Source organism: Brachyhypopomus gauderio, unplaced genomic scaffold (assembly GCF_052324685.1).
Source record: "Brachyhypopomus gauderio isolate BG-103 unplaced genomic scaffold, BGAUD_0.2 sc92, whole genome shotgun sequence".
In the NCBI taxonomy this organism is placed as follows: Eukaryota; Metazoa; Chordata; class Actinopteri; order Gymnotiformes; family Hypopomidae; genus Brachyhypopomus; species Brachyhypopomus gauderio.
In genome coordinates this window covers 403243-428682 of record NW_027506913.1, presented here as the reverse complement: position 1 = coordinate 428682, position 25440 = coordinate 403243, and the positions used below count along the sequence as shown (strand labels likewise).

Here is a 25440-nt window from a genome sequence, read left to right as displayed (position 1 = left end):
TAGCTGGCAACATTTTTTGACTACCACCTAGCTTAAAACAACATTTTGTCACATAGGGCTATGCCCCCTCTCCTAGCTGTCACATCGGTTTCCCTGTTCCCTCGTGTCTGTGTTGTTCCTTGCCCGTTAGTCCCGCCCTGCTTGTCTGTTGCCCTGGTTTCCCATTGTCTGCCACGCCCTTGTCATCATTGTTATCACCTGTGTCTAGTCCAGTCCTGTGTATTTATAGTCCCTGAGTCTCCCTTGTCATTGCCGGATATTTTGTACATTCATGTTCCTCGTTTTCGCTGCCATTTGTACATTCCTGTTCATTGTGCATGCTGCTGTTCGTGAGTTCGCTCCTTTGTGTTTTCTGTCATCCGTGTTTGCTTGTCCTTCGTTAGTTAACCTGCTTATGAATACGACTCTGCCTATGGAATTCCCATTAATAAATCTCGCTCTCCTCAGCGTTTGTGTCCGCCTCCATGTTCTGCGTCGCGCAGATCGTTACACCTTTACTAAAGTTTAAAAAGGCAAGTAAACTCAATAACTCCACATTTACAACTTTATTTACAGTATGTACAAGCACAAACACTACAGCAAATAAGAGAAAATTATGTCTCAACGACTTCACCTAACAACACTACACACATACTGAGCTGGAGTTGCTCCCATGCTGACTTATAATTTTGAAGTGCTGTCAATCATGTTCATTGCCATGGTATTTAAAAGAGGTACTATTCCTTTGAGAGTTCTTCCAATCATTACATACAGCAGCCTGGCATCAAACGTACAGTCCAATATATGTTCAGTACAAAAATTGTTCTCAAAAATGTCATTAATTGTACATGCAAAATATAGGGTCAACATCATATAGACAATCCATCTATCCATATTAGCAAACAAAGGAAAATTTTTATTGCCCAGGTGTCAAGAGAAACAAACAAATGCAACAGGAATGTCTTGTGTGGTGACATTGTAGAGCATTCCAAACAAAGACTTTAATCAACTACAGTTCCCTTGATCATATCATGTGATTAGTATGCAGGTAAGACAAGGGCACTGCCGGGACCCTGTGGAATGTAATGTGGCTATATAATGGAGTGGTAAAGGTGCTACAGGGTGCTATATAATGATCTTTTTTTCACACTACAGAAGGTTTACAGATTTCACAGATTTTTCAATAAAAATTAGCAATTGCAAACCTGAGGTGATTTAACTGAATGAGGTTTAGCTTATTAGCATCTGGTTAGCCTTATCTTTTGAAGAAGATGGCTTTATTAATCCCCTTTAATATTAAGAAGAAGACTTTATTTATCCCCAAAGCGAAATTGAGTCTCTTAAATTTTACCCATCCATGCTAGTGAACTCATGCTCACACACACTAGAAGCTATGAGCACACACATACTCAGCACTGGGCAGCCACTAGCTCAAAATATTAATTTGGAATAAGAGAGTTAAAGGTATAATATAAGTTAAAGGTGCCTCTGCTAGCATTCTGCTATTTAAGTCATATTACACTCATCTTCACATGAATAAATGTAAAACAAATTCTGATTTTATATGCTGATACACTTTTAACAATGTGAATATGCTCAGTGTATGTTCTCGACTCAATTGCCATTGTCAGTTGTGGTCCTGCAACACAAAGTACCAGCAAGTACTATGGTGTTCATGTCTCTCGTGTCTCTGTCAGCTGGGAGCTGTCGGATGGCTAAACAGCACAGCAGACAGCTGCACCCGCAATCCAAAGAATAGCCTCGGTATCTGCACAAGGCTTTGAGTCTAGAAAAGAGCAGAACCGCCTCTAGATTGTGCTCTCAAAAAGTCTTATAGACCGCATTATGTTGTCATCCTGCGAAAAAAGAACATACATTTTTCATCACAGAGGCTCAGGTATAAGGGATTTAAAGTATTGAAAGATGGGCAGTATGTCAATTCAGTTAGCTGAGAGTGAGGTTACTTTTTGGCAAGCATCGATAAATTCATCAACAGTGACCACACCGTCCTGGTTTCTGTCCATTTTCTGTGGAGGCAAAATTAATTTTCAATTTGCTTTGTGGTTATCCTTTATTTTTTCCACTTAATATCATGTGTACATTATATTGTGTTTAATTATTATTTCATGTTTCATTTGTCACGTTGTGGGGGGGCCCCCTGCCGGTCGCCCCCGGTTACAGCGGCAGCGGTCCTGTTTTTGGTCACGTGATGTTCGTCCCTCAGGTGGGCGGGACCCGTGATCCGTCTCACCTGAGGGTCGTTTGTTCGTCTATATATGTCTTGTCTTTGTACCAGTTGACTGCTGGTTATTATTTCCTACATTTGGAACAATGCACGGGTTTTTGGTTTGCACACTTTCTATTAAACCATCCTCTTTCCCTGAGACTTGGCGTGATCGCTTCCTTTTTAAGTTGCTCACCCTGCCCGTCACATCATTATTATTTATAAAAATAAAAAAAGAAACGTACCTGAAAAAAAATGTCCACATGTTGTTGGGGAAGCTCCTCCTTTAGGCCTGGTTGAAAACAGTCCCCCCTCATGTCATAAATGGCTTTCATTATATCCAGCATTTCCTGAAAATGTAAATAACATGTAAAAGTGCTTCTTACTGGTCCTGCTAAACGTTTATTTCGCTCTTTCATGCTATTTTGTGGATCCATACACACACTTTTAATTTAAGGCTTCAAAATAAAAAAACAAAAATAACTAGGAGAGAGGGAGACTGCGGTACATTAGATTCAGATTCAGAAAACATTGCTCATTAACATTATTTCTAGAGCTGCACACCTCATTGGTGATGTATCCATCTTTGTTGAGGTCATACAAGTTGAAGGTCCAGTTCAGCTTCTCATCGGCAGAGCCCCGGAGGAGGACTGACAGACCCCTCGCATACTTCTGCGGGACCCACAGCAGTGAGTGTGAGTACCGCAGGTTGCCCCGCCTCCTGCCCTGCTATATGTATACATTACACACCCAAGTACCCACAGTACCCATGGTGCATTCAGGAACCCCCCAGACGTTCTTACATCAAAAGTGATGGTGCCATTCTGGTCGGTATCAAATGCTTTGAAGATAAAGTGTGCATATTTTGATGAGTCTAAAATAAACCATGCATATCATGTGAACATAGACATAAAATGAACACTTTGTGGAACATGATTATGCACCTTTATATTTATTTAGTTATTAAATGTAATGCTACTATAATACATTGTAGTACTATTACTATATAGTATACATAATACATAGTGTCACGCTACGGTGCCCGAACCCTTCCTTTTGGGGCGTGTGTTAACGTTGTCTGTGTCCACTCGTCTGCGTCAGTGTAGCTCCGTGGGTGCGGGTGCGTCTTGTCATTATCCGTCTCACCTGTGGCTCGTCTCGTCATCACGTGGGGTTGATGTGGTCTGTCTATTTAATGTGCGTTCGCGCAGTGTCTTGTGCTCGTCGTTGTCTACAGTCTACACGTTGCTGTGTGAGTGTTTCTGTTCTCCGTGCGCTATTGCGCAATATCTGTTAAATAAAGTGACGTCTGTTACGCAAAGCAAGGATCCCGTGTCTCATCCTTCGCCGCGGGTCTCGCGTCACAGAACGACGAGCCGACAAGAGACACCCCAAGCATGCCAGGCTACGCCACCCGGCCAAAGAGGGGCCAGCGCCCTAGCAAGCGACGCCATGCCTCTTCTTCCGACCCGCGCAACACCACCACGCCGACTCCCGAGCAGTTGAAGTCAGACCCAGTGTGCGCGTACATGCTGTGTGCGGCACGGGAGACCGTGGATCCCGAAAGGGCAGAGATGTTCCGCCAGTCTGCAGTGCGGATGTGGAGGGAGCGACACCTCCCTCCCACCAGGGAACTCTCGCCGATACGGGTGGGCTCAGTGGAGCTCTACACCACCGAGAAGACCCCAGAGGGCGAGTTCGCCGATGAGGGCTCGGAGGAGGAGGAGGAAGGCGAAGAGGAAGTCCAGGCTCCCTCAGTTTGTTCTGCCCCCACCATATACTACGGTGAGGGAGAAGATGCCTACCCTCCATCCGTATGCTCCGCCTCCACCATAGACTATGGTGGGGGAGAAGAGGATGTAGAGGACTACCCTCCGTCGGTGTGCTCCGTGCCCACCATAGATTACGGTGGGAGAGAGGAGGATGACGAGGAGTACCCTCCGTCGGTGTGCTCCGCACTCTCCGCTGACTACGGCGGAGAGGAGGAAAATGACGAGGGGTCCTACACTGAGGACGAGGAGGAGAGCCCTCCCCCCTCGGAGCTGTCTGCCGGGACGGTAAAGGGGAGGTGGACTCCTGAGGCGGGCCCATCCTCCGATCGCTCCGAGGGAGAAGAGATGGACTACTCGCGGGGTGGCAGCCCGGAGCAGCCCATGAGCTGGAGCTGGGGCAGTGAGGCGATGGAGACAGAGGGAGAAGACCCCACTGCCGGCTCCAAGGGGCGGTCGAGAGGAGAAGGAGGAATGCCCTACGGTCCACCGAGGGGAGAGACCAGTCGCGCTGCACCTGGCGCGTCGGCCAACCGCGCTGCACCTGGCGCGTCGGCCAACCGCGCTGCACCTGGCGCGTCGGCCAACCGCGCTGCACCTGGCGCGTTGGCCAACCGCGCTGCACCTGGCGCGTCCACCAGCCGCGCTGCACCTGGCGCGTCCACCAGCCGCGCTGCGCCCGGTGGAGGGTTTGCAGCGAGGGCAGGAGGAGGACCGCCCACCGCAGCGCCTGCAGCCCCAGCAGCTCCCGGTCTCTCTCCCCTGATCGCTCTCCTCCTGGCGCGCAGCCTGGCGCCACTGTCATGTGTGTCCGTTCCTGTTTTCGTATGTATTCCCGTATGTCTGCCTAATCTCCTTTTCCCTTTCGTGCCTCTGTGTGTTAATGTTCCTGTTTGTGTGTTTGTAAATGTCCCGTTAAATGTGTCTAACGTGTTTTCCCCGGTCTTCCCAGGGAGGGTGTTCTAGGCTGTTCGTGGCGGATTCTCCACCGAGGGCGGTCATCTCCCAGACGCAGGACTGGGCGCTTCGGATCCGCCCATCGACGTGGGTTCGGGGCACTCGGTCCTGTTGGCACCCCGGGACGGGTAGTGCCCTTGGTGGGGGCGTCTGTCACGCTACGGTGCCCGAACCCTTCCTTTTGGGGCGTGTGTTAACGTTGTCTGTGTCCACTCGTCTGCGTCAGTGTAGCTCCGTGGGTGCGGGTGCGTCTTGTCATTATCCGTCTCACCTGTGGCTCGTCTCGTCATCACGTGGGGTTGATGTGGTCTGTCTATTTAATGTGCGTTCGCGCAGTGTCTTGTGCTCGTCGTTGTCTACAGTCTACACGTTGCTGTGTGAGTGTTTCTGTTCTCCGTGCGCTATTGCGCAATATCTGTTAAATAAAGTGACGTCTGTTACGCAAAGCAAGGATCCCGTGTCTCATCCTTCGCCGCGGGTCTCGCGTCACACATAGCCTACTATAAAATATATATTTTATATTATAGAAATGGATCACCGCTAACATATAATATCAAAGGTCAGTGTTAAATATATCTTATATATATCTTCATATATGTTAAATATTTATATATATTCAATAATATATTTATATATATTAAATATATGTCATATGTCTTTACAAAAGCAGATTGAAATGTGTAAATGTGCCTACCTCCTGGGAAAAACTGGGCATAAATGCTTTTGAATGTATCTTCATTCACAATACCACTGGGACACTCCTGACCCAAATAAACACATTTCAACATTTAATATACAAAGACATGACATATCTAAATATTTACTTTAGGTAGGTTGTGCAGAACAGAACTCTCACTGTTTTGAAGCCCCTGTATAGAACGTGGAGCTCCTTCTTGGTGAAGTGGCTCTGACTACACAGTCGCTCCGGATCTTCCGGGCGGTGATGCTCCACGGTCCCGTCCTGCTCAACGATTTCATTTTCTGCAGTACGTCAGAATATGTAATGGGATCAGAGCCGCACAACAGTTAATTGGTTAATTGGAGATGGCCAGACAATTTCATGATTGGTGATTCCATCTTTGGAAACACCAATTCCCAGGTTGCTTTCTCATTAGATGCTGTCTGAAGAAAACCAATAATTCCAATATATGACATATTTAACGTGATCATCTGTACACCACCTGTGCATCTGCACACCACCTAACCATACACATAAATCAGTACTTTAATTCTCTAATTGGTCAACAAACCCAAACTGAAAAGAACCCTGAGTGGAAAAGATCATATAACTAGCAATATGAGAGCAATGTCATGTGACACACAAGTGCCTCAAGATCCTCCCCGATAGCAGTGGTTACTCAGCCCAGGAGTGCAGCTAGCCGTACACTGTACCGACAGGATCTGTAATTAAGACCACTGGTCCTTACACACACGTTTGCCTTTTAATTATGAAGGCAGGTTTTCTTATGGCTCTTTCTGGTCACAGGTACGTTTATATTTCAAGAAGCTCATGTGTAATTTAGCAAGGTGTGAGCGTGGATGTAACCAGTGTAAATAATTAAGCCATTCGGGTTAATGGAATTGGGCTTTGATGTTAACATGGACAGAAAGGTCCAGTTTTCTCAGCCTGCTTCCAAATAGTGATGTTCATTTTATCGTTTATCAATAACCAATACTAAATTCTACTCAGTTAACAGTAATATGGAATGAAGTAATGTATTTAAGTAATGCATTACATAAAAAATGTTAGATATTTAGAGACATCCTTGTAAGAAACATATATATGTGCATCCTGTTTTCACATTCTTTAACTTCACTATACAACACTAGACATTATGCAAACTCTTATATATAATATATGCTTCTAGAACTGTGTTAAACATTGCCATCTCTAACAACTCACATCTGAAACTGATGCAGTTAGTATAGGGTTTAGACCTCATCATTACTGGTAGCAGAGTGACATTCAAGGATTGCAGTGAGAAATACTTTACAGCTGTTGGGAACAACATCAAAGGAGCCTAGTGAAACAGCCCAAGGTCATGTAATCCTCCTCAGTGCTGCTAAACCACCCCAGTGGGCACAAACCTGACCCCTGCTGTACTTTGTCTGAACAGGAGTGCCAGGTGTAAACAGCAGCCTACAGTCAACCAAACAGACTGCATCTGGATTACATCTATTAACTGTCTGACCATTCTTGTATATTTGCACATGATTTTATATATATATATATATAAATATATATAGCGCTCTACATCTTCACTTGAAGAAGCCTGATTAAAAATGCACTGCAGTGCCATTTACTCCAGACAGCTAAAGACACCCGAGCTAAGGAGTCCGTCCTTCTTAATGCGTAACACCACCACCCCAGTTTCCAAGGACACCATCATGGTGAAAACTCACCTAGACAGAGCACTTAAGATCAGCCTTTGTTTTGATCCACCACTTTTTTTGGTGGTCAGTAAATGAAAAATGGAAATCTGTTAAATATTTTTACTTTTATGTAGCTAATATAGTTTATGTAACTAATTATGTAGTTAATTATTTGTGACCATGCGATTTGCACAGCTTCTGTGTAGAGCAATGTAACATCTGGACATTAATTACTCTTTAGCTTTCTAACTTTCTGATAATTAATTAATGATGACCCTGGTCTTGGTGATGGTAGTCATATGTTGCCTCAATCACTACTCGTGTAGGTCATTTTATTGATTTATTGATGTTTTGTTTTGTAATCATTTGATTGACATGGATCCCATGAAGCAAAACTAATCCAGGACACATTATTAAGGACAGTGGCATAATAAAGTTAATAGGAAAACATTATGATATTTCTCAACATAAAGTGTGTGTGTATCTGGGAGGGTGGAGGGATTAATCTATTCAAAATGTTATTACTTTATAAAATTTTAAGACGAAGAAAGGATTGCTTTTTCGTCCAAGTGACAGATAACCTGACAGGAAACAAATCACCATGCAGCTGTTGCCATACGTATACATTTGTACTTGACAAGCTAAAACATAACTGACACACTACAACGTAAATTCCTCCTGACCCACTAACTTGTTATTCCCATGTCAGTGATAGAGCACTGTTAATTAAATAGTGACATGGGCCGTGTAACGAAGGATCAACATTGCTGCTATTCTTAGCTCTGCGTCTGGATGGGGTGCACCCCATGTAATATAAATGGGGATACGGGCTAGGAATCCCTCGAGGCAGAGAAATCAATTGATCGTGTGTATCAGATGCACAAATTAGTACACATGAAAATAACCATCCGAACCGTCAACAATTAGCTGTCTCGCAAACCGTACACGAGCAGCTGAGAAAAAGAGTGTGACATGCACCTCTGAATTTACATTTACTCTGCCTATCTCTCATGGGTAAACTAATTAGCTGCTTTAATGAAGGATCCATTTCCTCTAGGTGCCAATATTGTATAGTAATTAAGTATGGAGCGTGCAATCAAAATGACTCCCACCTTAATATGAATTTATACACAGCGATAAAATGCCACTTTGTCCAAAAGATAAGGTCATTAAGCAAAATCATTTTATAATCAGTTTATTCCAGAATATCAGAACGGTGACAAGGTAAATGTGATACAGTGAAATATGAATGAAAGTGGATTAAGCTCAAATGACACAATAATAATTGTAAACCAATCTGCCTACTCACTTCTTTGAAATTACACCACATATCGCTACCTTAGCAGTTTGATGCGGACCTAACTCGGTCTTCACTTTAGTACTGCACAAACGGACAGGTAACCAGTATCTCACTATCTCACCTCTCAACAGGGGGGCCACCGAGAGAAACAGCCAGGGTTTTCAGGTATGACACCCGTGCTCTGACTGATCAAAAATGTGAAGGTTACACTAGTTACAGGTAAACGTAAAGGCAGTGTAGTAATTGTAGAAATGACAGTTGCATAAACAAACTGAATTCGAAAGAAAGAAAAAAAGAACTCGCAAAAAAAACGCAGTCAAACAGTTAGCTAGCGAATGTGGAACATTTCATTATGTAATTAAGGTGTTAGGTGTGGAAGTGCAATATTTTTGTGCACCATTTACACTTTTCACCGTATATTTTCTTTCTTTCTTTATTTTTTGACACCTTACCTGAATTTAGAGTCCCCGTGACCAGTCGATGCACGTGCTGGGCAAACTTAATCAGCTGACGCTTGCACCTTCGTCTGCTCATGTTCAGTGTAACAGCGCGACGGTCTTAAATCCAAATCCTTATTCTGCAGGAATTTAACGCTTGGAAGGTGCGTCTGTCTGCCTGTCTGTCTGTGCGTTCAAAACATTGGCCGTAAAACCCCGACGTGTAATTTACACAGCGACGTCTGCCTGCCAGATCCAGCGCGAGGAAGTTGTGTTACAACCGCGAGCGGATTTCGAGCGAGTGCGCTCTTTCTCCCTCCTATTTTCTCGCTGAACGCTTAGTGAACGTACAACTAGTCTAGTGAACTAAGCCTAATCATTAGAATATTTAGTATTTGATGTAATAAATGTAATAATAAAACATTAAAATACTACTAATACTATTACTACTACTACTACTACTACTACTAATAATAATAATCATAATAACAATAATAATAACAAATACATAGGCTACAATTAAAAAATAATATATAATAATAATAAATTATAATTAAACACTTTTACATTATAAGGATAGTAAGAATTTAAAAATATTTTTCATTTTCTCTTAATGGAGAATGAATTTAGAAGGTCACGTTTATGACTCAAGAAATTATGCGTCAATAATCATTTATTTGTATAGCACCTTTCAAACAAATATATGAGATGCTTCACAATTAACAAAAATAAAACAATAAAATGCATGAACAATTTAACAAGGCCATACAAAGACCTAAGCCAAACAAAAAAGTTTTTTGTCTTTGTCACGTATGGCCTCGCCCCCTCCCTTGGCTGTCACTCCGGGTTCCCTTGTGTCTGTGTCCCATGCCTGTTTATCCCACCCCGCTCGTTTGTCTCCGTGATTCCTTGTTTATTACCACGCCCCCGTGTCATTACCGTCACCTGCCCCTCGTTAAATGTCATTGTATTTAAGTCCTAGTAATCCCCAGTCGAGTTATCCGTGGTTTTGTCTGATCCTGTTTGCCGTGAGTCCTGCCGTGTTGTTTGCGTTTTGGTTTACCCGTCCTCCGTGTGTTTTGCCTGCCCTTCCATTGTTAGCCTGCCTCGTTGTTTCCCTTGTCCGTGATCATGCCTGTCTACATTTCATGTCTGGATAGCCTGCCCGTTATGACCCCTGCCGTATTCCCATTAATAAATCTCGTTCCTCTCAGCATTTGTGTCCGTCTCCTCGCTCCGTGGCGCGAGCCCCGTTACATAACCACGGATCATACAAGGACACAGCGAGGGAGCGAGACTCCGGTGAGTTTGGTCGCTGTAACGAGTTGTTGGCTGCTTCAGTGCGGTTTAACACTTGTGTGTTACAGCACGAACGAGCCGGAGACAGGAATACCCCTGGCGCTGTGGGAACAAGGAAGTCTCGTCGCAGACTGAAGAAAGCGCAGTCTCTCACAACTGGCTTTCGCGACGAGACTCCTATTGAGCGCTGTGAGTCTGCCCCGCTTGGCGAACACCACAGGGGTGAGCAACCTGTGGTGCAAGCAGCGGGCAGATGGAACGAGCGCACAGACAAGCTTTGGCTTAACCCTCGGTTGGCTCTCGATAACCACTGCGAGCTCCCGACGCCTCAGAGGAGGCGGAGCCATCGTAGAGAGAGCCACCAAGGGGCGTGTGTGTCTGTGTGTTCTTCCAGGCTCAACCCGGACCCCGTGGAAGAGGACCTCCCTCCGCTGATCCCAGAAGCCGCTCCCCAAAGGCGCCCCAAGAATTTTTTGGGGGGATGCAGTAGCCACTCGCCCCAGGAGTGGCCGGCTCGGAACCCGGAGGACGTCAGTATGGCGGACACGCCCCCCGATGACGTCAGTATGGCGGACACGCCCCCCGAGGACATCGGTGCGGCGGACACGCCCCCCGAGGACGTAGGTGCGGCGACTCCGCCCCCCGAAGACGTCGGTGCGGCGACTCCGCCCCCCGAAGACGTCGGTGCGGCGACTCCACCCCCCGAAGACGTCGGTGCGGCGACTCCGCCCCCCGAAGACGTCGGTGCGGCGACTCCGCCCCCCAAGGACGCCGGTGCGGCGACTCCGCCCCCCGAGGACGTCGGTGCGGCGACTCCGCCCCCGAGGACGCCGGTGCGGCGACTCCGCCCCCCGAGGACGTCAGTATGGCGGCTCCGCCCCCCGAGGACGTAATGTCACGTCTGCGGCCCGTCCCCGCTGCCCGTCGGCAGTCCACGCCAGTTCCCGTTCCCGCAGCCCGTCGGCAGTCCACGCCGGCTGCTGTCCCTGCGACCCAGGAGAGGTCGTCCGCGCCGGCTGCTGTCCCCGCGACCCAGGAGAGGTCGTCCACGCCGGGTTGCTGTCCCCGCGACCCAGGAGAGGTTGTCCACGCCGGATCCTGTGTTGGTCCCTGTCCCCGTGGTGGTGTCTGTTCGTGTCCTTGTGCCCGTTCCTGTGCCTGTGTCTGGTGGTGTTGTCTCTGTCCCGGTCCCCGTGTCTGTTCCCCGAGTTGTCACTCACTTTGTTCCAGTCCCGGTCTCTGTTGTCCAAGTCGTGTTTGCCTCTGTGTTTGCCCCGGCCCTGTCCCCTGGCCCCGCTCCCGTGTCTGTTCCCAGTCCTGTCTCGTCCGGTCCTGCTCCCGTGTCTCCCCCTGGCCCTGCCCGTACTGCCGTGCCCCAACCCAGCTCCTGGCCAGTCTCTGCTTCCCTGTCTCCGGTCCCTGCCATGCCCCAGGTCCCTCGTCCTGTTTTGTCCTGGTCTGTTCCTCCGGTCCATCCTGTGTCCCCTGTCCCTCACCGTACCCCGTGCTTCCCTGCCCTGTCTGCCCTTGCGTGCCCCGGAGTGGCACGCCTTGAGGGGGAGTAATGTCACGTATGGCCTCGCCCCCTCCTTTGGCTGTCACTCCGGGTTCCCTTGTGTCTGTGTCCCATGCCTGTTTATCCCGCCCCGCTCGTTTGTCTCCGTGATTCCTTGTTTATTACCATGCCCCCGTGTCATTACCGTCACCTGCCCCTCGTTAAATGTCATTGTATTTAAGTCCTAGTAATCCCCAGTCGAGTTATCCGTGGTTTTGTCTGATCCTGTTTGCCGTGAGTCCTGCCGTGTTGTTTGCGTTTTGGTTTACCCGTCCTCCGTGTGTTTTGCCTGCCCTTCCGTTGTTAGCCTGCCTCGTTGTTTCCCTTGTTCGTGATCATGCCTGTCTACGTTTCATGTCTGGATAGCCTGCCCGTTATGACCCCTGCCTGTATGTACGACTCCGAGTTCGGTATTCCCATGAATAAATCTCGCTCCTCTCAGCATTTGTGTCCATCTCCTCGCTCCGTGGCGCGAGCCCCGTTACAGTCTTTTTTCGAACAAATCAGTGGCTTTAGCAAGTCTAATGTTCAAGGGCAGACATCGGTCAGTTGTAAGTTATGGCGCATTTCCACTAGGTCCTGCTTGGCGCGGTACGGTTCGATTCGCAACGGAACGGTACGGTCGCGTTGTGTTTCCATTACAATGGTGAACCACCCCAATGTGGGTAGAGTCGCTGTTGGCGCGCGGGTTGTAGTGTCGTGACATCATTTGTATGCGACCACAACACCGGTCGTTGCCCCTTAACACATAGCATTATTGTATCTTATTTATATTTATCTTCATTATTGTATGTGGTTGCTCTAATTATTGATAATTTGGTATTACTCAAACAGGCTGAACACACCCTGCATAAAAAGCATCAGTCATACAATCAAATGAAATCAAATTTTATTATGAAATATAGATATTTAAAGTACAACATATGTAAATAATATAGTTATAGTTTAAAAAAGTGCAAAAAGCAAATTACCTAAAAATAACGTATAGCTTTATATGAAATAAATATTTATAGTACTACAAGCAACATTTTGTGTGCTTTTACTGGCGTCTGTCTCGCATGGTGTTCACAAGTTCGCCAAACACCCCGAGGAAAGCCCGGTTGAAGGAAACATTTTCCGCCAACTCCGCTCGCCTCGTCAGTGGAAGGGGAATCTTGAACGTAAAAAATAACAAATATTAAACACAAGCATTCCCGTGAAAGCAACAACGATATAGTGTAACTGCACAAAATGTGTAGCACGTCATCGCTGCTCGTGCTTTGTTTATGGCTACAGCTAACTAGCAACTAGCAAGGCTAAGAGCTAGCTATTGTACAGTAGTGACTGTGGTGGTAACATTAACTACAAACACAGCTCTAAATTCCTGCGTTTACAATAGATGCGTTCATATTACGTTCATATTACATCTTTTACGAGCCTAGTAGTAAAACTGAAATCACAATACACTCACCATTCTCCGTGGCCTCCAGCACCGACATTGTCCGGCACGTTTTCTCTTCCGTTACTGGCTGGCCGGTGACCGTATATGGCATCCATTTGCTGGAACCATTTCCAGTCTTTGCGGTTTGCTCTGCTGCGTCCGTTATGGTTCTTCACCGCCCAGTAATTGCGTTAAGCTTTTTTTGCTTGGACCGACTGGCACTGCTGAACGGACCGCTGGTAGCCATGAGTGGCCATTAGCGCGGAAACCTCGCTAAAAACCTTTACATTTCTAGTGGCCCCGTCCAATTCGCCCTGGATTTTTTGATCGCTGATTATTAACAGAAAGGTTTGTACCTCGGCGTTTGACCAGGGAACAGACTTTGCTCCTTGGGTTTTAAAAATGGCTGAGGAGTCCATAGCATAGCGGAGGAGTCGCTCTCCTGACGCAACCTGTGACGACACTCCCTGGCCAATCAGTGTCATGCTGTTCCTCCACGTCACAGAACTGTACCGCTTCGGAACAGTTAGAACCTCGAGCGAGTCGGTACGAAAATAGTACCAGAAGGGGCCGGCTCACTGGGAAGTGGTACTAATGGAAACACTCACAAACCGTCGCGAATCGAACCGTACCGCGCCAAGCAGGCCCTAGTGGAAATGCGCCATTAGAAACCTACAAGCTTTTTTATGTGCACTTAGAAATTGAGGTGAGAATCAAAAATTTTTTTAGAGTAACAGATCTTTTCTCAGATCAGGTCAGTTCATCCATTAATACAATGGCCCTCACCCTTTCTTAAACCACTGTCAACATTATTAGGGCCCAAGATCAGCACTTCTGTTTTTCCTTCATTCAGTTTAAGGGGGTTAACTAACCTATTCATGTAACCCAGTAATTCACTTAGTATAGGTTATTGGTATGCTATAGTGTATTGGTTTAATTATGATTGTGGGCTATCCCCTAGCATTAGCTGGTAAACTAACGTTGTTATCCATAGCAAGCTTACCAGGTTTCAGAACAAGCTGGATAGAATGAGGTCAGAGAAGTGCAGATGACTGCAGTGAATCTGAAGGGAAACTGAAGTGCAACTCCAAACAAATAGAACAGGTGGAGAAATGAGTGAAACGAGAGTGGACTGTCCTGAACGTAGACGGGGGTTTCAAGCCTTTTTCTTATGGGTAGACTGTTTGTTTATATTACACTGAACTAAGATTGATTTTAAATCCTCTCAGACTTTCTTTCTTCAGTATCATTCCTCTTTTTCATTTTCTGCTCTGCAAAGTCATAAAATGAACTCAGATGAAAATATGAAATGATTTATGCATTAAGGAGATTGCATCATAGCAGAGAGAGAGAGAGAGAGAGAGAAAGAGACACACAGAGAGAGTACTGAAGTCCCTTCACAGCTGTTTTGAACTTGTAAAACTATTACTAGAGTGCTATACATATTATAGAGTACCCTCAGGGGGTGACATTTAAACTGTTGTTTATGAGGGCCCACACCACTGTAATTTGTGACTATTTGCTGATCTTAATCACATGTCAATCATGGACTTTACAAGAACATGCAGGCTACTGACTCCTGAATTAGTCCAGTGTGAGAACTTCATTGAGGACACACTGTTCGCCATGGTCAGAAAGGAAAACTGCAGTTTTCAAAAGATTAAGATAGGGATGTCTTCAGTCTCTTAATCTGTATAATCGCACCAGCTATACGCTGATCTCACTTCCTGTAAAAAAGATCTTCTCCTGTATCAGGCCTTATTTGTCACAGACTACATGCAATGCAGACATCTATATGAACCAGAATCCATTTCAATACGTTTCAATACTCCACGTTTCTGGTTTTCAGCCATATGCAGTTCAATTTAAGCAGCTGTGGTAGAAAATAAATGAGAGGAAATGCAAAATTGGAGGAGATGAGAGAAATTATTTCAGTGAAGGAATGTGACATGAGTTAAACCAGACTTGAGCCAGAACAGACTTGACAAGCAAACCATTGGGAGGGGACAAGACAAAGGTAGGATGAGGAGGAGAACAAGGAGGTCTGGAGCTCAGGAATGATGTGGAGGACTAGGTGGAGGAGACCTTCAGCCCACGCCAGCAATAATCATAGTGATGTTTTAATTACAGCATGTTTAATACAACGCTATAATCTGCCACTGCATTATAGTTCTTATTCTACTACTAGTCATTTGCAACCACTATTTGTACACACGGTATATGGAAAAACCACAAGGACTCCCATAGATTGCATATAATTTATTACAAATCTCAGGCTCTTTGGAGTTCTTGCAATATATTTTCCTGTAATTTCATTCAATACACCAAATGACACTGAAATTCATAAGAACATTTTGTACAATTTAAAAGAGAAAATCCTTGCTTCAGTTGTTTTATAACGTTTTATATTATGTTTTAGGGATTCTGTCTCCAGATGTGTTGGGCACAAGCAGAAGGATACACCTATTGCACTACTTTATAACACAAAACACACACTCATACCCTTACCCTTACATTACTCACTCACACTTTTTGTTTTGCCAAACAAAAACTGTTCAAGTAAATGCTCCACATTTTAAGTGTTGACTGATGGTCCACCCAAATCAAAAAGTTACTTTATTTTAAAAATCCATCGCACAATTTGCATATTTCCTCTGAAGCAAAGGCCATAATAAAAGAGATTGTAGAGGACCAGCTTATTTAAATTCTTATGGCACGTAGTTTGTAGCTGAGCACACACTGATGCCCTTCCATCGAACCCTTTGACCACTGTGGCCTTTAAATCAAGTGTTTAGTGAAGGGATAATTATTCCCATTCCTTCATCTGGTCTGGATGGTCTGGACGGGCGATCATTGCAGGTGAAGGCCAAAAATGGATGCAATTAGTGCCAGAAACACAGAGCTTAGCATCAGCCTGGATGATCCACCATGGACAGAACTTAAGAGAGAGACATAGATATTAGTGGCAGGAGGATTCAGAATGCCTGCTATGTTAGACCAACATGCATGGTCTTCATTGATGCTGAGCTCAGTCCTGCGTATATATACAAAATATATACATAAAGAAATTAATAAATCAAATTAATTTAATATCATGGTAAAGTTTGAAACAACTGAACAGATGAGCTCAGCATCTTGTATAAACCAGTTTATTTTGCTCTTACCTGTGAAAGAGGTAACAGTCATGACTGCTAAGAAACCGCGAGTGTGTTAGAGTGATGATTTTGTAATCGGCATCATCATTTTTAACTTCTCTTATACTCTGCACTGTAAAGACCTCAGTTGGAGAAATTAGCTGCTCGATTTCCTCCGATGTGCACGTGTAGTGCTCAATGTTAACCGCAGAACAGGAAGTGATGTTGAACACAGTGCCTGTCCCTTCCTCTTCAACTACTTCCGTTTCGGAACTGTCCTGGATTCTGCCCTGGAGGAACTTTCCAAAGCGCACCTCGGTCCCTGTCTTCACATGATATGTGTTAACTGTGCCGTGGTAAATACGGGAACACGTTGTGCCATTGTTAAGAAGTCGGATGACATCTGTCAGGAGGAAGTGAAGGGACTTGAAGAGAAATTTATTTTTGTAGATTGTGCTGTTGCTTCCTTTGGTCTGAACCATTTGGTTAAACTCCTTTCGGAATTTCACTTTGGAATTCCCATAAGCCTGCAGTGCAGCTAAGTGATATGGGGTTCCACCATAAATTTGCTTCTCACATGTTCCATCATGACTCCTCCACATCTCTGCAAAATCTTTGCTGGTCTCAATCTCCTTCTGTAACAGGCCGCCAGGTTTAGTAACAGTCTGCATCATTGTGTCATGACACTCTGTGAAGGTGTCATCCACAGCATCAGGAGACATGTCCAGGTGTCTCACCTCCGCATTCACCTGCAGAACGGAAAAGTGAGCAAAGACAGAGCGGTATTATGCATGACAAAACTCTGACGCCAAAAGGCACTCAGTCTCTCAGAGGCTGTGTTACCAAAAATGCTCAAATTGCACAAACCAGTGGGTAGGAGACCACAAGAAGGAGATGTACAAATGAGGAGAAGCAGCATTTGTGGGGGGTTGACATATTTGGCAAAAAAAAAGTAAAAAAAAACAATCTCAAATGTAAGTCATGGAAATCACTGGGTCATATTGTATCAACTCTTATATTTCCAAATATATATGTGTCTTGTAGATTTTTCCTTGAATTTTACATTTATTCACTAGTTTACTGTCTTAGTAACTAAATTTGTCATATGGTGTGACATGAATGTTATTGTGAATTAAATTAAAAATGGATATAATGTAATAATGTAAGTCAATTATCCTGATTCTTTATCATTACTATTTAAAAGTATACAATTTCTCATGTGCAAATATGTTACCTTTTGTATAAATTTGCTTCATCAACACTCATAAGAAGACTTTTACTCATAATCTTTCAGTATACTTCAAATTCATTTGTGAGTATCTTGTTATAAAAGTACCAAAATTCATGTAACTATTGCTGACACTATTCCCCATCAGCCACATTGTTGAGTTTATGATTAATTATCAAAAACCCTTAATTTTTTTCAAAATTCTGAATGTCACACCAAATTACATGGTATCACGCCATATGATAAATCATGCCACACAGCAATCTGTATGCAAAAATCTGCATAGTGACTGACAAGTGACTGAAATCATTTTTAGTTACAGCAAAATCACAAAATTGTTGAAGAACAGTGAATTCTACTCAACGTAGTGAACAATGCTTATAAGGCATTGACTAATCCATTTACTGTATTCATTAGATGTTACACTTTTTATTCTAATCTGCTGAATATTGGTTACACGAATTCTAATAATCTTTGGTAAGTCATTGAACTTTTTTATATTTAATGCATAAATAATTTTAAAATGAGAATAATTAAAACGATGATCAAACAGCAAGCTGATATTTTATCATTAAAATCTGTTAAAAGTGTGCCATCTCTCATCATCTAATGAAATCTGCCTCAAACTAAATAAATAAAGGGAAACATTTGAGTGACAAAATGATGTAGTTTAACATGGATTCAGCTTGAAAATGGGATAGCAGAGATTCACTAAATTGAATTGGTGTAGATATTAAATGTGAATAATATAATCATATTGTATGTATCCATAACCATTATGTATGTATTTATGCACAGTTTATATCATATAGTGTGACAAAATGATCATATGGTGTGACAAGAAAACCTTGTCACACCTTAAGATAATGTGTCACACCATATGAGGTTTCAAGTACTTAGCATGACATTAAGCAATGTTCCTTTATGCTAACACCATAAAACCATGCTAACTACAATGTGACAATATAGTTTTAAAAGTAATACTGACTGAAAAGTAATTTAATTTGGGCATTTTTGTGTAAAGTGTGTCACACCAAAAGACACACCAAAGGGGAATTGAAGCAGGATTGCTGGATATACTTGATTTTTTTGAAAACATGAAGAGCGATGACTCACTTTGTAACTTTCAGTGTCTCTCTGAGGCTTTCTTCTATCTCCTGAAAGAAGGAGGACCCCCACTCCCCAAAGGTCTCCAAACAATTGCCCATTTTAAAAAAAAGGAATATGGCATCACACCATATGACATCCATTTTTGGGACAAAACGTTTTAGTTAAGGGTGGCTTCAAAATGTTATGCCTGAACTTTTAGTCAAGCAGATTCAAAAGTAGACATCTAGGTTATCAATATATTATTGAGTAAACAGAAAATTTATTAATTTTCTTGTTTTCATTCAAAATCTAACTTTGTGAAATGTGCTTGGGACAGTCACTCCATATGAGCTTTTTCTAGTTTGGCTGAAAATTGTGAAAAAAAGGAATGTTAATCCCATGAATGCTCTGTAAATTCATATAAAACAGCACTTTCTGAACAAAATCACCACAGTTTCTTACATATTTTTCTATAATTTAAGTATATTTGACACTTTGGACCAAAAAAAGCCATGTCATGTCAACCACCCTTGTCTGAAACCAGGACAATCAGGAAAAAAAATGGATCAAGGGACCATGACTACAGAATGTAAGCAGCTAAATTATTTGCCACAACTGTGCCACCAAATTGGAGTCAAACAAAACAGCTGACAGATACACAAATTTGCTGAAGGAAAACAAAATTTAAACTAAATTGCTGCTTCCAAAACAAAATCTGACTCAGTAAAACAAATCAAGTTACATTTACTCTGTTCCAATAGAACTGACATTGCATTTGATAGCCAAAACCACAAATGTTTCATAAGCTCTACATTCAATTCAATATAAAATGTAATTTAAATGTATAATATACATAAAATATTATGAAATCATTATCATTAATTTCCTATTTTGTTCCAGCATTGTTTTTTTTAACTAGCAAACAACCCCATAGTTCTTCATTGGCTCATACACAAACTTTACTCAAGACGAACTGAGGTATTGCATGTTTTCCAACAAAATCCAGATTGATTGGAACATTTCAGCTCAAGCTGAAATGACTATTTATATTACAAACTATGAGCAAAAGCAAGGAAAACTACACAATTGTTTAATTATACTGACCATTCAAGAACTCATCATTGTTAAGATACTGCAACTGGTTATCGACATTGTTCCTTTGGTTGGAACTGGGTTTGTCACTGATCTTATGAATATTCCCATTTGCATACACCCCCACCCCCCACCCCCTTAACGAAAACTCAACAAAATAGAGATTCAGAGTCTAGAACTGTGGAAGAGAGTTACAAGTCTTACTCATTAAGTAAGAGGACTTACATTGTAAGGCAGCACAGGGAGGAACAGGAACAGAAGCAGTTTCACACTCATGTCTCCCATTACATCACTTAGTCCACTCCACTCTGCCAAGCCAAATCCCACGCAGGAATGAAACAGAAGATCAGAAGTTTTTATCAGAACACGGATCCAGACGCGTGGACAGTTATCGTTATTCTATTCCTGAGATCGCCAAGAGCTAGGCTTTTCTGCATACTTTCCTACAGTGGTAAAAAGATTAAAGATAAAGTTTTTTCGAGGCATTCGAGTATGAAGTTTATGGAATGTGCCAGACACACTAAAGCAGAAAATAATGTTCAGGTTGTGGTCACCAGAGGGCGACACTGAACAAAAAGTTGGAGGAGGGGAGGCAGCAAGCAGGTCTGAATTTTCCAAAGTAAACAAGTCTTAAATAACATGCTGGCTGTGCGTCTGCAGTAACATGGCACATTTAGCCACTGGCTAAGGAAACTACTTTGTAAATGTATTAAATGTAATCAGTTTCAATGCACAGAAATGGGACAGAAACAGCAATGACATAACCCCACTGCTGACTAAAAGAAACGTCTTTATTTAGGTATTTCCTTTTTTAATCATTGCAGAAACATTAATTCATACAAAGAAAATGTGCAGGTACAGTGTTCACTGGTTAAAAAAAAGTAACAAAACTTACAGAGCTGCCTCTGACTTTGTTCAGTCTTGTGGGTCCAGGAAAAGAACATTATGTGCACTGCAGCCCAGTGTGAAAGTGCAGGCACTTCTCCAGAGGCTCTCTGGCTCCCACTGTTACAGGGAGGGGTGATCCACATTTAAGGGGAAACAGACCCCAATATCTACCGTTATGCTGACTTATCGGTTGCTACATGACAATAATCGAACGTTGAATGTTGTGTAAATCTTGGCTTTACAGATATTGGCTTACAGAGAAGCCTTGTTGACTTCCTTTGTGTAACATTTCAGACAGTGAGCTTTTCCTTTTCTTTAGTCAAGAAAGACCCCAGAGAGCTCTGTTGACCTTTGGGCTTTGCAGGCTGTATTTCCTGTCAGTGAGTACCCAGCATTACTGGGGGTGGAGTTTATTACAACCTAGTGCACTTTCAGCAAGGAGCAGCATACTCAGTTTCATAATACACACTTTTTTTTTGTTCTTCTTAAAGAAAACTCGATTGTTGTTGGTATTGTTGTTGGGTTGTTGTTAATATTGCAATTGTGTTAAAAGCTACATTTATGTTCACTGTAAGCCCGGATAAAAATATGAGTAAACCGGTTGCCTTAAAAATGTAAGTAATGTACATTGAAAACTTAAGTTGGTATTACTTAAAACATAAAGTTGTTTTGCCTAAAGGGATAAGTTGGGTTTACTAAAAAATGTAAGTAATGTGCAATGAAAATGCAAGTCAGTATTACTTAAAAGTTGATTTGCATCAGGCCTGGGAATCAAACCCACAACCCTCCAGTCACAAGACCAGTTCCCTAACCACCAGGCCATGACTGACTACTTTGTATTTTGAGTTCAAGAAATAAAATATTGATTTATATTTTATTTTCTTTTTTACTTTGATTACAAATGTTTAGTGAAAAAGAATGACAAAATACTTTGTCTTATTTCTGTTCAGTAGTATTTACTTATAATTACTTATACAGTACAGTAATTTGCATTAACCACTACTTAGACATTGAGAATGTGACGGGCAGGGTGAGCGAAAATAAATGGAAGCGATCACGCCAAGTCTCAGGGAAATAGGATGGTTTAATATGTAAAGTGCGCAAACCAAAACCCGTGAACTGATCCGAATTAAGGATATAATAACCAGCAGTCAACTGGTACAAAGACAAGACATATATAGACGAACAAACGACCCTCAGGTGAGACGGATCGCGGGCTCCGCCCACCTGAGGGACGAACACAACGCCACACCCACAGGACAAGCTGCTGCTGTAGACGGGGGCGACCAGTAGGGGGCCGCCGTACCGTGACAGAGAAAATGACTTCTCTAAACTACTGCTGGTACTAAAGACATTCTGACTAGTAAGTAAAAGAGAACATGCTCATGAATTGTAAGCCATAATGTGGACACCACAAACAGCACACAAGAGCAAAAACAAAGACATAAACATGTAGTTTCACACTACAAGCTGATTTTTTAAAGTCTGAAGTTTGGGTGGCAGTTCACGACTACCAATTTTGAGCATTACATGCTGCATGAAGCAGAAAGTGTTTTTCATGCCCTTAGGGTAGACCAGGTGAAGGGCATAGATGAGGCCGAAAAGAAGACAGACGGCCTGGGGTAGATTGGCCAAGTTGTCCATCACCAAAATTCTATATGGTTCACTTGTTGCAAAAGCCGTGAGAATATCCGTCAACAAATAAGGTTAATATTAAAAGAAAACACAGCTCGTAAACAGCCTAGGCTACCGAAAAAAACGCAGCAGGTAAAAAAATCGGCCGCATTAGTTAAAACAAACTGCAACTCGGACTTGTGTTTTGCCTATATGTGTCTGCCTGGCCTGACTACAAACAGCAAGCTAACAAAATGGCGAAAGTGTTCAACAATAAAGTTTTTAAGTTGATCAGTTGAAAACATTTAATTTTCAGTTCATTAAACTTAAAATTGTTAGTAAATTTCAGTGTGTGCAAATATGAGTACAATATACTTAGATTTGATAGTAATGCAATAAAACTTAAATATTTATGTACATTGAAATTAAACAGTTGAGTAGATATAAAATCCGGGTTTACAGTGTTGTGCTATATGAGACAATCATAGTATAAATACGTATTTTGCAAGGCCATATAGAATAAAAAAACACATGACTTCTTATGTGAGAAACTGTCTATGAGTCACTCCATGACAGTGCAGTAAACATTCAAAAAGGACCCCGTCAGAGCAATAATCACAGAGCTTAGAAAGAGACTGGAGAGTCCATCTTGGCTAGACCTTAAAAGAGACACAAGAGAGAAATAGACATTAAAATGCAGAAATACTTGTGAAACACTTATAAGGACATCATTGTAGCTACAAGGTAAAAAATTGCAATTTTGTAATTTTGTCATATTTAACATGTGATTCTGCAATTGTTCTTTTCACTGCTCTCCACCACTGTTCCTTCCTGCCTTACTCACACCCTGCCCCTCCAACTGAGCCAACCAATGAGAACAGTGGTCATTAACATAGAAAACCAACATAGAAAATAGAATACAGGCAATGCAGAATACAGGGAATCTCTGAATGGAGTCAATTTTGTTTATTAATACATTAGAAAATATTTACTAGTGAAACTGTTAATTGTTACATTTTAAGTGGTAAAGAATATATATTACTGTTGGTTGAAAGGTGAAACAGAGTCTCAAAAGAGCATTTTGTTTATCTGATTTTTCAAATTCCTTAAAATGTGAGATTGAAAATGAATAGATTAAAAATCTTATCAAATACTGTACAATGCACACGTACATGTCATTTCAATTGACTAGAAGTGAGACTGCATGGCTTACCTGTGAAAGAGGTAGCAGTCATGACTGCTAAGAAACCGTGAGTGTGTTAAAGTGATGATTTTGTAATTGGCATCATCATTTTTAACTTCTCTGATACTCTGCACTGTAAAGACCTCGGTTGGAGAAATGAGCTGCTCGATTTCCTCCGATCTGCACACGTAGTCCTCGATGTTAACCGCAGAACAGGAAGTGATGTTGAACAAAGTGCCTATCCCTTCCCCTTCAATCAATTCTGTTGCAATGCTTTCAGAAGTAGTGGCCTCAAGGAATCTTCCAAAACGGACTTCCTGTCTAGTCTGTGCTGTATAAAATGTATCTATGCTATAGTACACACAGGAACACCTTGTGCCATTGTTAAGAAGTCGCATGGCATCTGTCAGGAGGAAGTGAAGGGACTTAAAGAGAAATTCGTTTTTGTAGATTGTGCTATTGCTGCCTTTGGTCTGAACCATTTGGTTAAACTTGTCTCGGTTTTTCTCTTTGGAATTCCCATAATTCTGCAGTGCAGCTAAGTGATATGGGGTTCCCCAATAAATTTGCTTCTCACACATTCCATAATAACTCCTCCACATCTCTGCAAACATTTCATTTGTCTTAATCTCTTTCTGCAACAGGCCATCAAGTGTAACAGTCTGCATCATTGTGTCTTGACACTTTGTGAAGGTGTCATCCACGGCGTTGGGAGACATGTCTAGGTGTCTCACCTCCTCATTCACCTTCAGAATGGAATGATAGGCAAAGATGCATGACATGACGAAAGTAATTGCACACAACATTGCAGGGAAACTTCTGGTTCTCTGGAGCTTAAAGCAGTTGAAGAGAAAAAGAGTGCTTACAGTCTCTGAGAGCACACCAGGGAGTACCAGGAGGAACAGGCCAACGCCAAGATGTCTTTTCGACTTTGCCTGGTCATAATAAACACAGGGAAGAAGCACGATTAAAGTCGTTAACACAGAAACAGCGTAACAAAGTAGTTTGTATTGTCAGCGAGAGATGTATGGTTTGTCCAAACAGACATAACTGTATCATAATAAATATTAATGTGAAAATATGCTGTATTTAATAACAATAGATTTACAATTGTGTTTTTCTAGAGTGGATTTGACAGTTTAATTTAAAAATATTTTTGTGTTTAAGTGTTATTATTAGGACTACTAATTATTAGACTTGATCATTATCAAGTAAAAAGATGACCTGAAAATAACAATTTTAAAGCCAGAAACATAACCATACATTCACAGAGAGCTTAGTTGTTTACCAAGCCTTCTGTGCGAAAAAAGCATATCCACAAGATAAAGTTCAAAGTAAGGCATCAACGTTTTGGACCCTTACCATATTCGAACCGTTTACAATTCCTCCAGGCAGTAAAGCGAACTAGAAAAAGAAATCCGTCCGCAGCGCAGCTCGGTGATCTGCAGGAGTGTCCACCGCGCTCCAGAAAACCGCGTTAAAAGCTCTGCTATCCAGAGCCACCATCCGCTGAAGTTCACGGAATAATGGTTTCCTCAGGAAGACGGGAGAAAAGGCAGGAAAACTCCCATACTATCTGGGCTTCAGCGAAAGGCTGAAATAATAGCTAACGGTGAATAAGCTGGAAACATGGGAAGGTGGAAGCAGCACGTGTGTGTAGGGCTAACTCCTGCTGAAATAGTTTTAAAAATCATTTACATTCCGGTACAGAATGTAAATATAAACAACAGGCAATTGTTTATACAAGAGAGAAACAATTCTCTGTTAAACGTGTGGAAGAGAGAACCTCCCTCAGACACCAGGCTTTGAAATCGTGGTCACGGAAACGTCTGGACAGAGACATGATCTCTCAGGAAGCTTCTGAGGAATGCTCCTTAAGTGACTGAAGTGGCACGCCTT

General features: G+C 42.6%; 3 protein-coding genes across 3 annotated transcripts; all 3 read right to left on the bottom strand.

Annotated features, from left to right (window-relative positions):
* Positions 1-445: 445 nt before the first annotated feature.
* Positions 446-9302, bottom strand: kcnip4b (potassium voltage-gated channel interacting protein 4b). Its single transcript, XM_076992290.1, has 8 exons — positions 9055-9302; positions 5786-5910; positions 5624-5690; positions 3007-3077; positions 2768-2875; positions 2449-2553; positions 1944-2006; positions 446-1835 (listed from the first exon to the last, which is right to left on the bottom strand). The coding sequence occupies exons 1-8, from the start codon at positions 9134-9136 to the stop codon at positions 1788-1790; spliced, it is 669 nt and encodes a 222-aa protein (XP_076848405.1). The 5' UTR covers positions 9137-9302; the 3' UTR covers positions 446-1787.
* Positions 9303-15559: 6257 nt separating this feature from the next.
* LOC143494189 (ecto-ADP-ribosyltransferase 5) lies at positions 15560-21666 on the bottom strand. The gene is made up of 4 exons (XM_076992285.1): positions 20752-21666; positions 20082-20164; positions 16478-17196; positions 15560-16251 (listed from the first exon to the last, which is right to left on the bottom strand). Exons 2-4 carry the CDS (start codon positions 20139-20141, stop codon positions 16164-16166), a joined length of 867 nt encoding a protein of 288 aa, XP_076848400.1. The 5' UTR covers positions 20142-20164; positions 20752-21666; the 3' UTR covers positions 15560-16163.
* A 983-nt stretch (positions 21667-22649) lies between these two features.
* LOC143494188 (ecto-ADP-ribosyltransferase 5-like) lies at positions 22650-25383 on the bottom strand. The gene is made up of 4 exons (XM_076992284.1): positions 24904-25383; positions 24408-24476; positions 23572-24287; positions 22650-23017 (listed from the first exon to the last, which is right to left on the bottom strand). The coding sequence occupies exons 1-4, from the start codon at positions 24904-24906 to the stop codon at positions 22921-22923; spliced, it is 885 nt and encodes a 294-aa protein (XP_076848399.1). The 5' UTR covers positions 24907-25383; the 3' UTR covers positions 22650-22920.
* Positions 25384-25440: the final 57 nt, after the last annotated feature.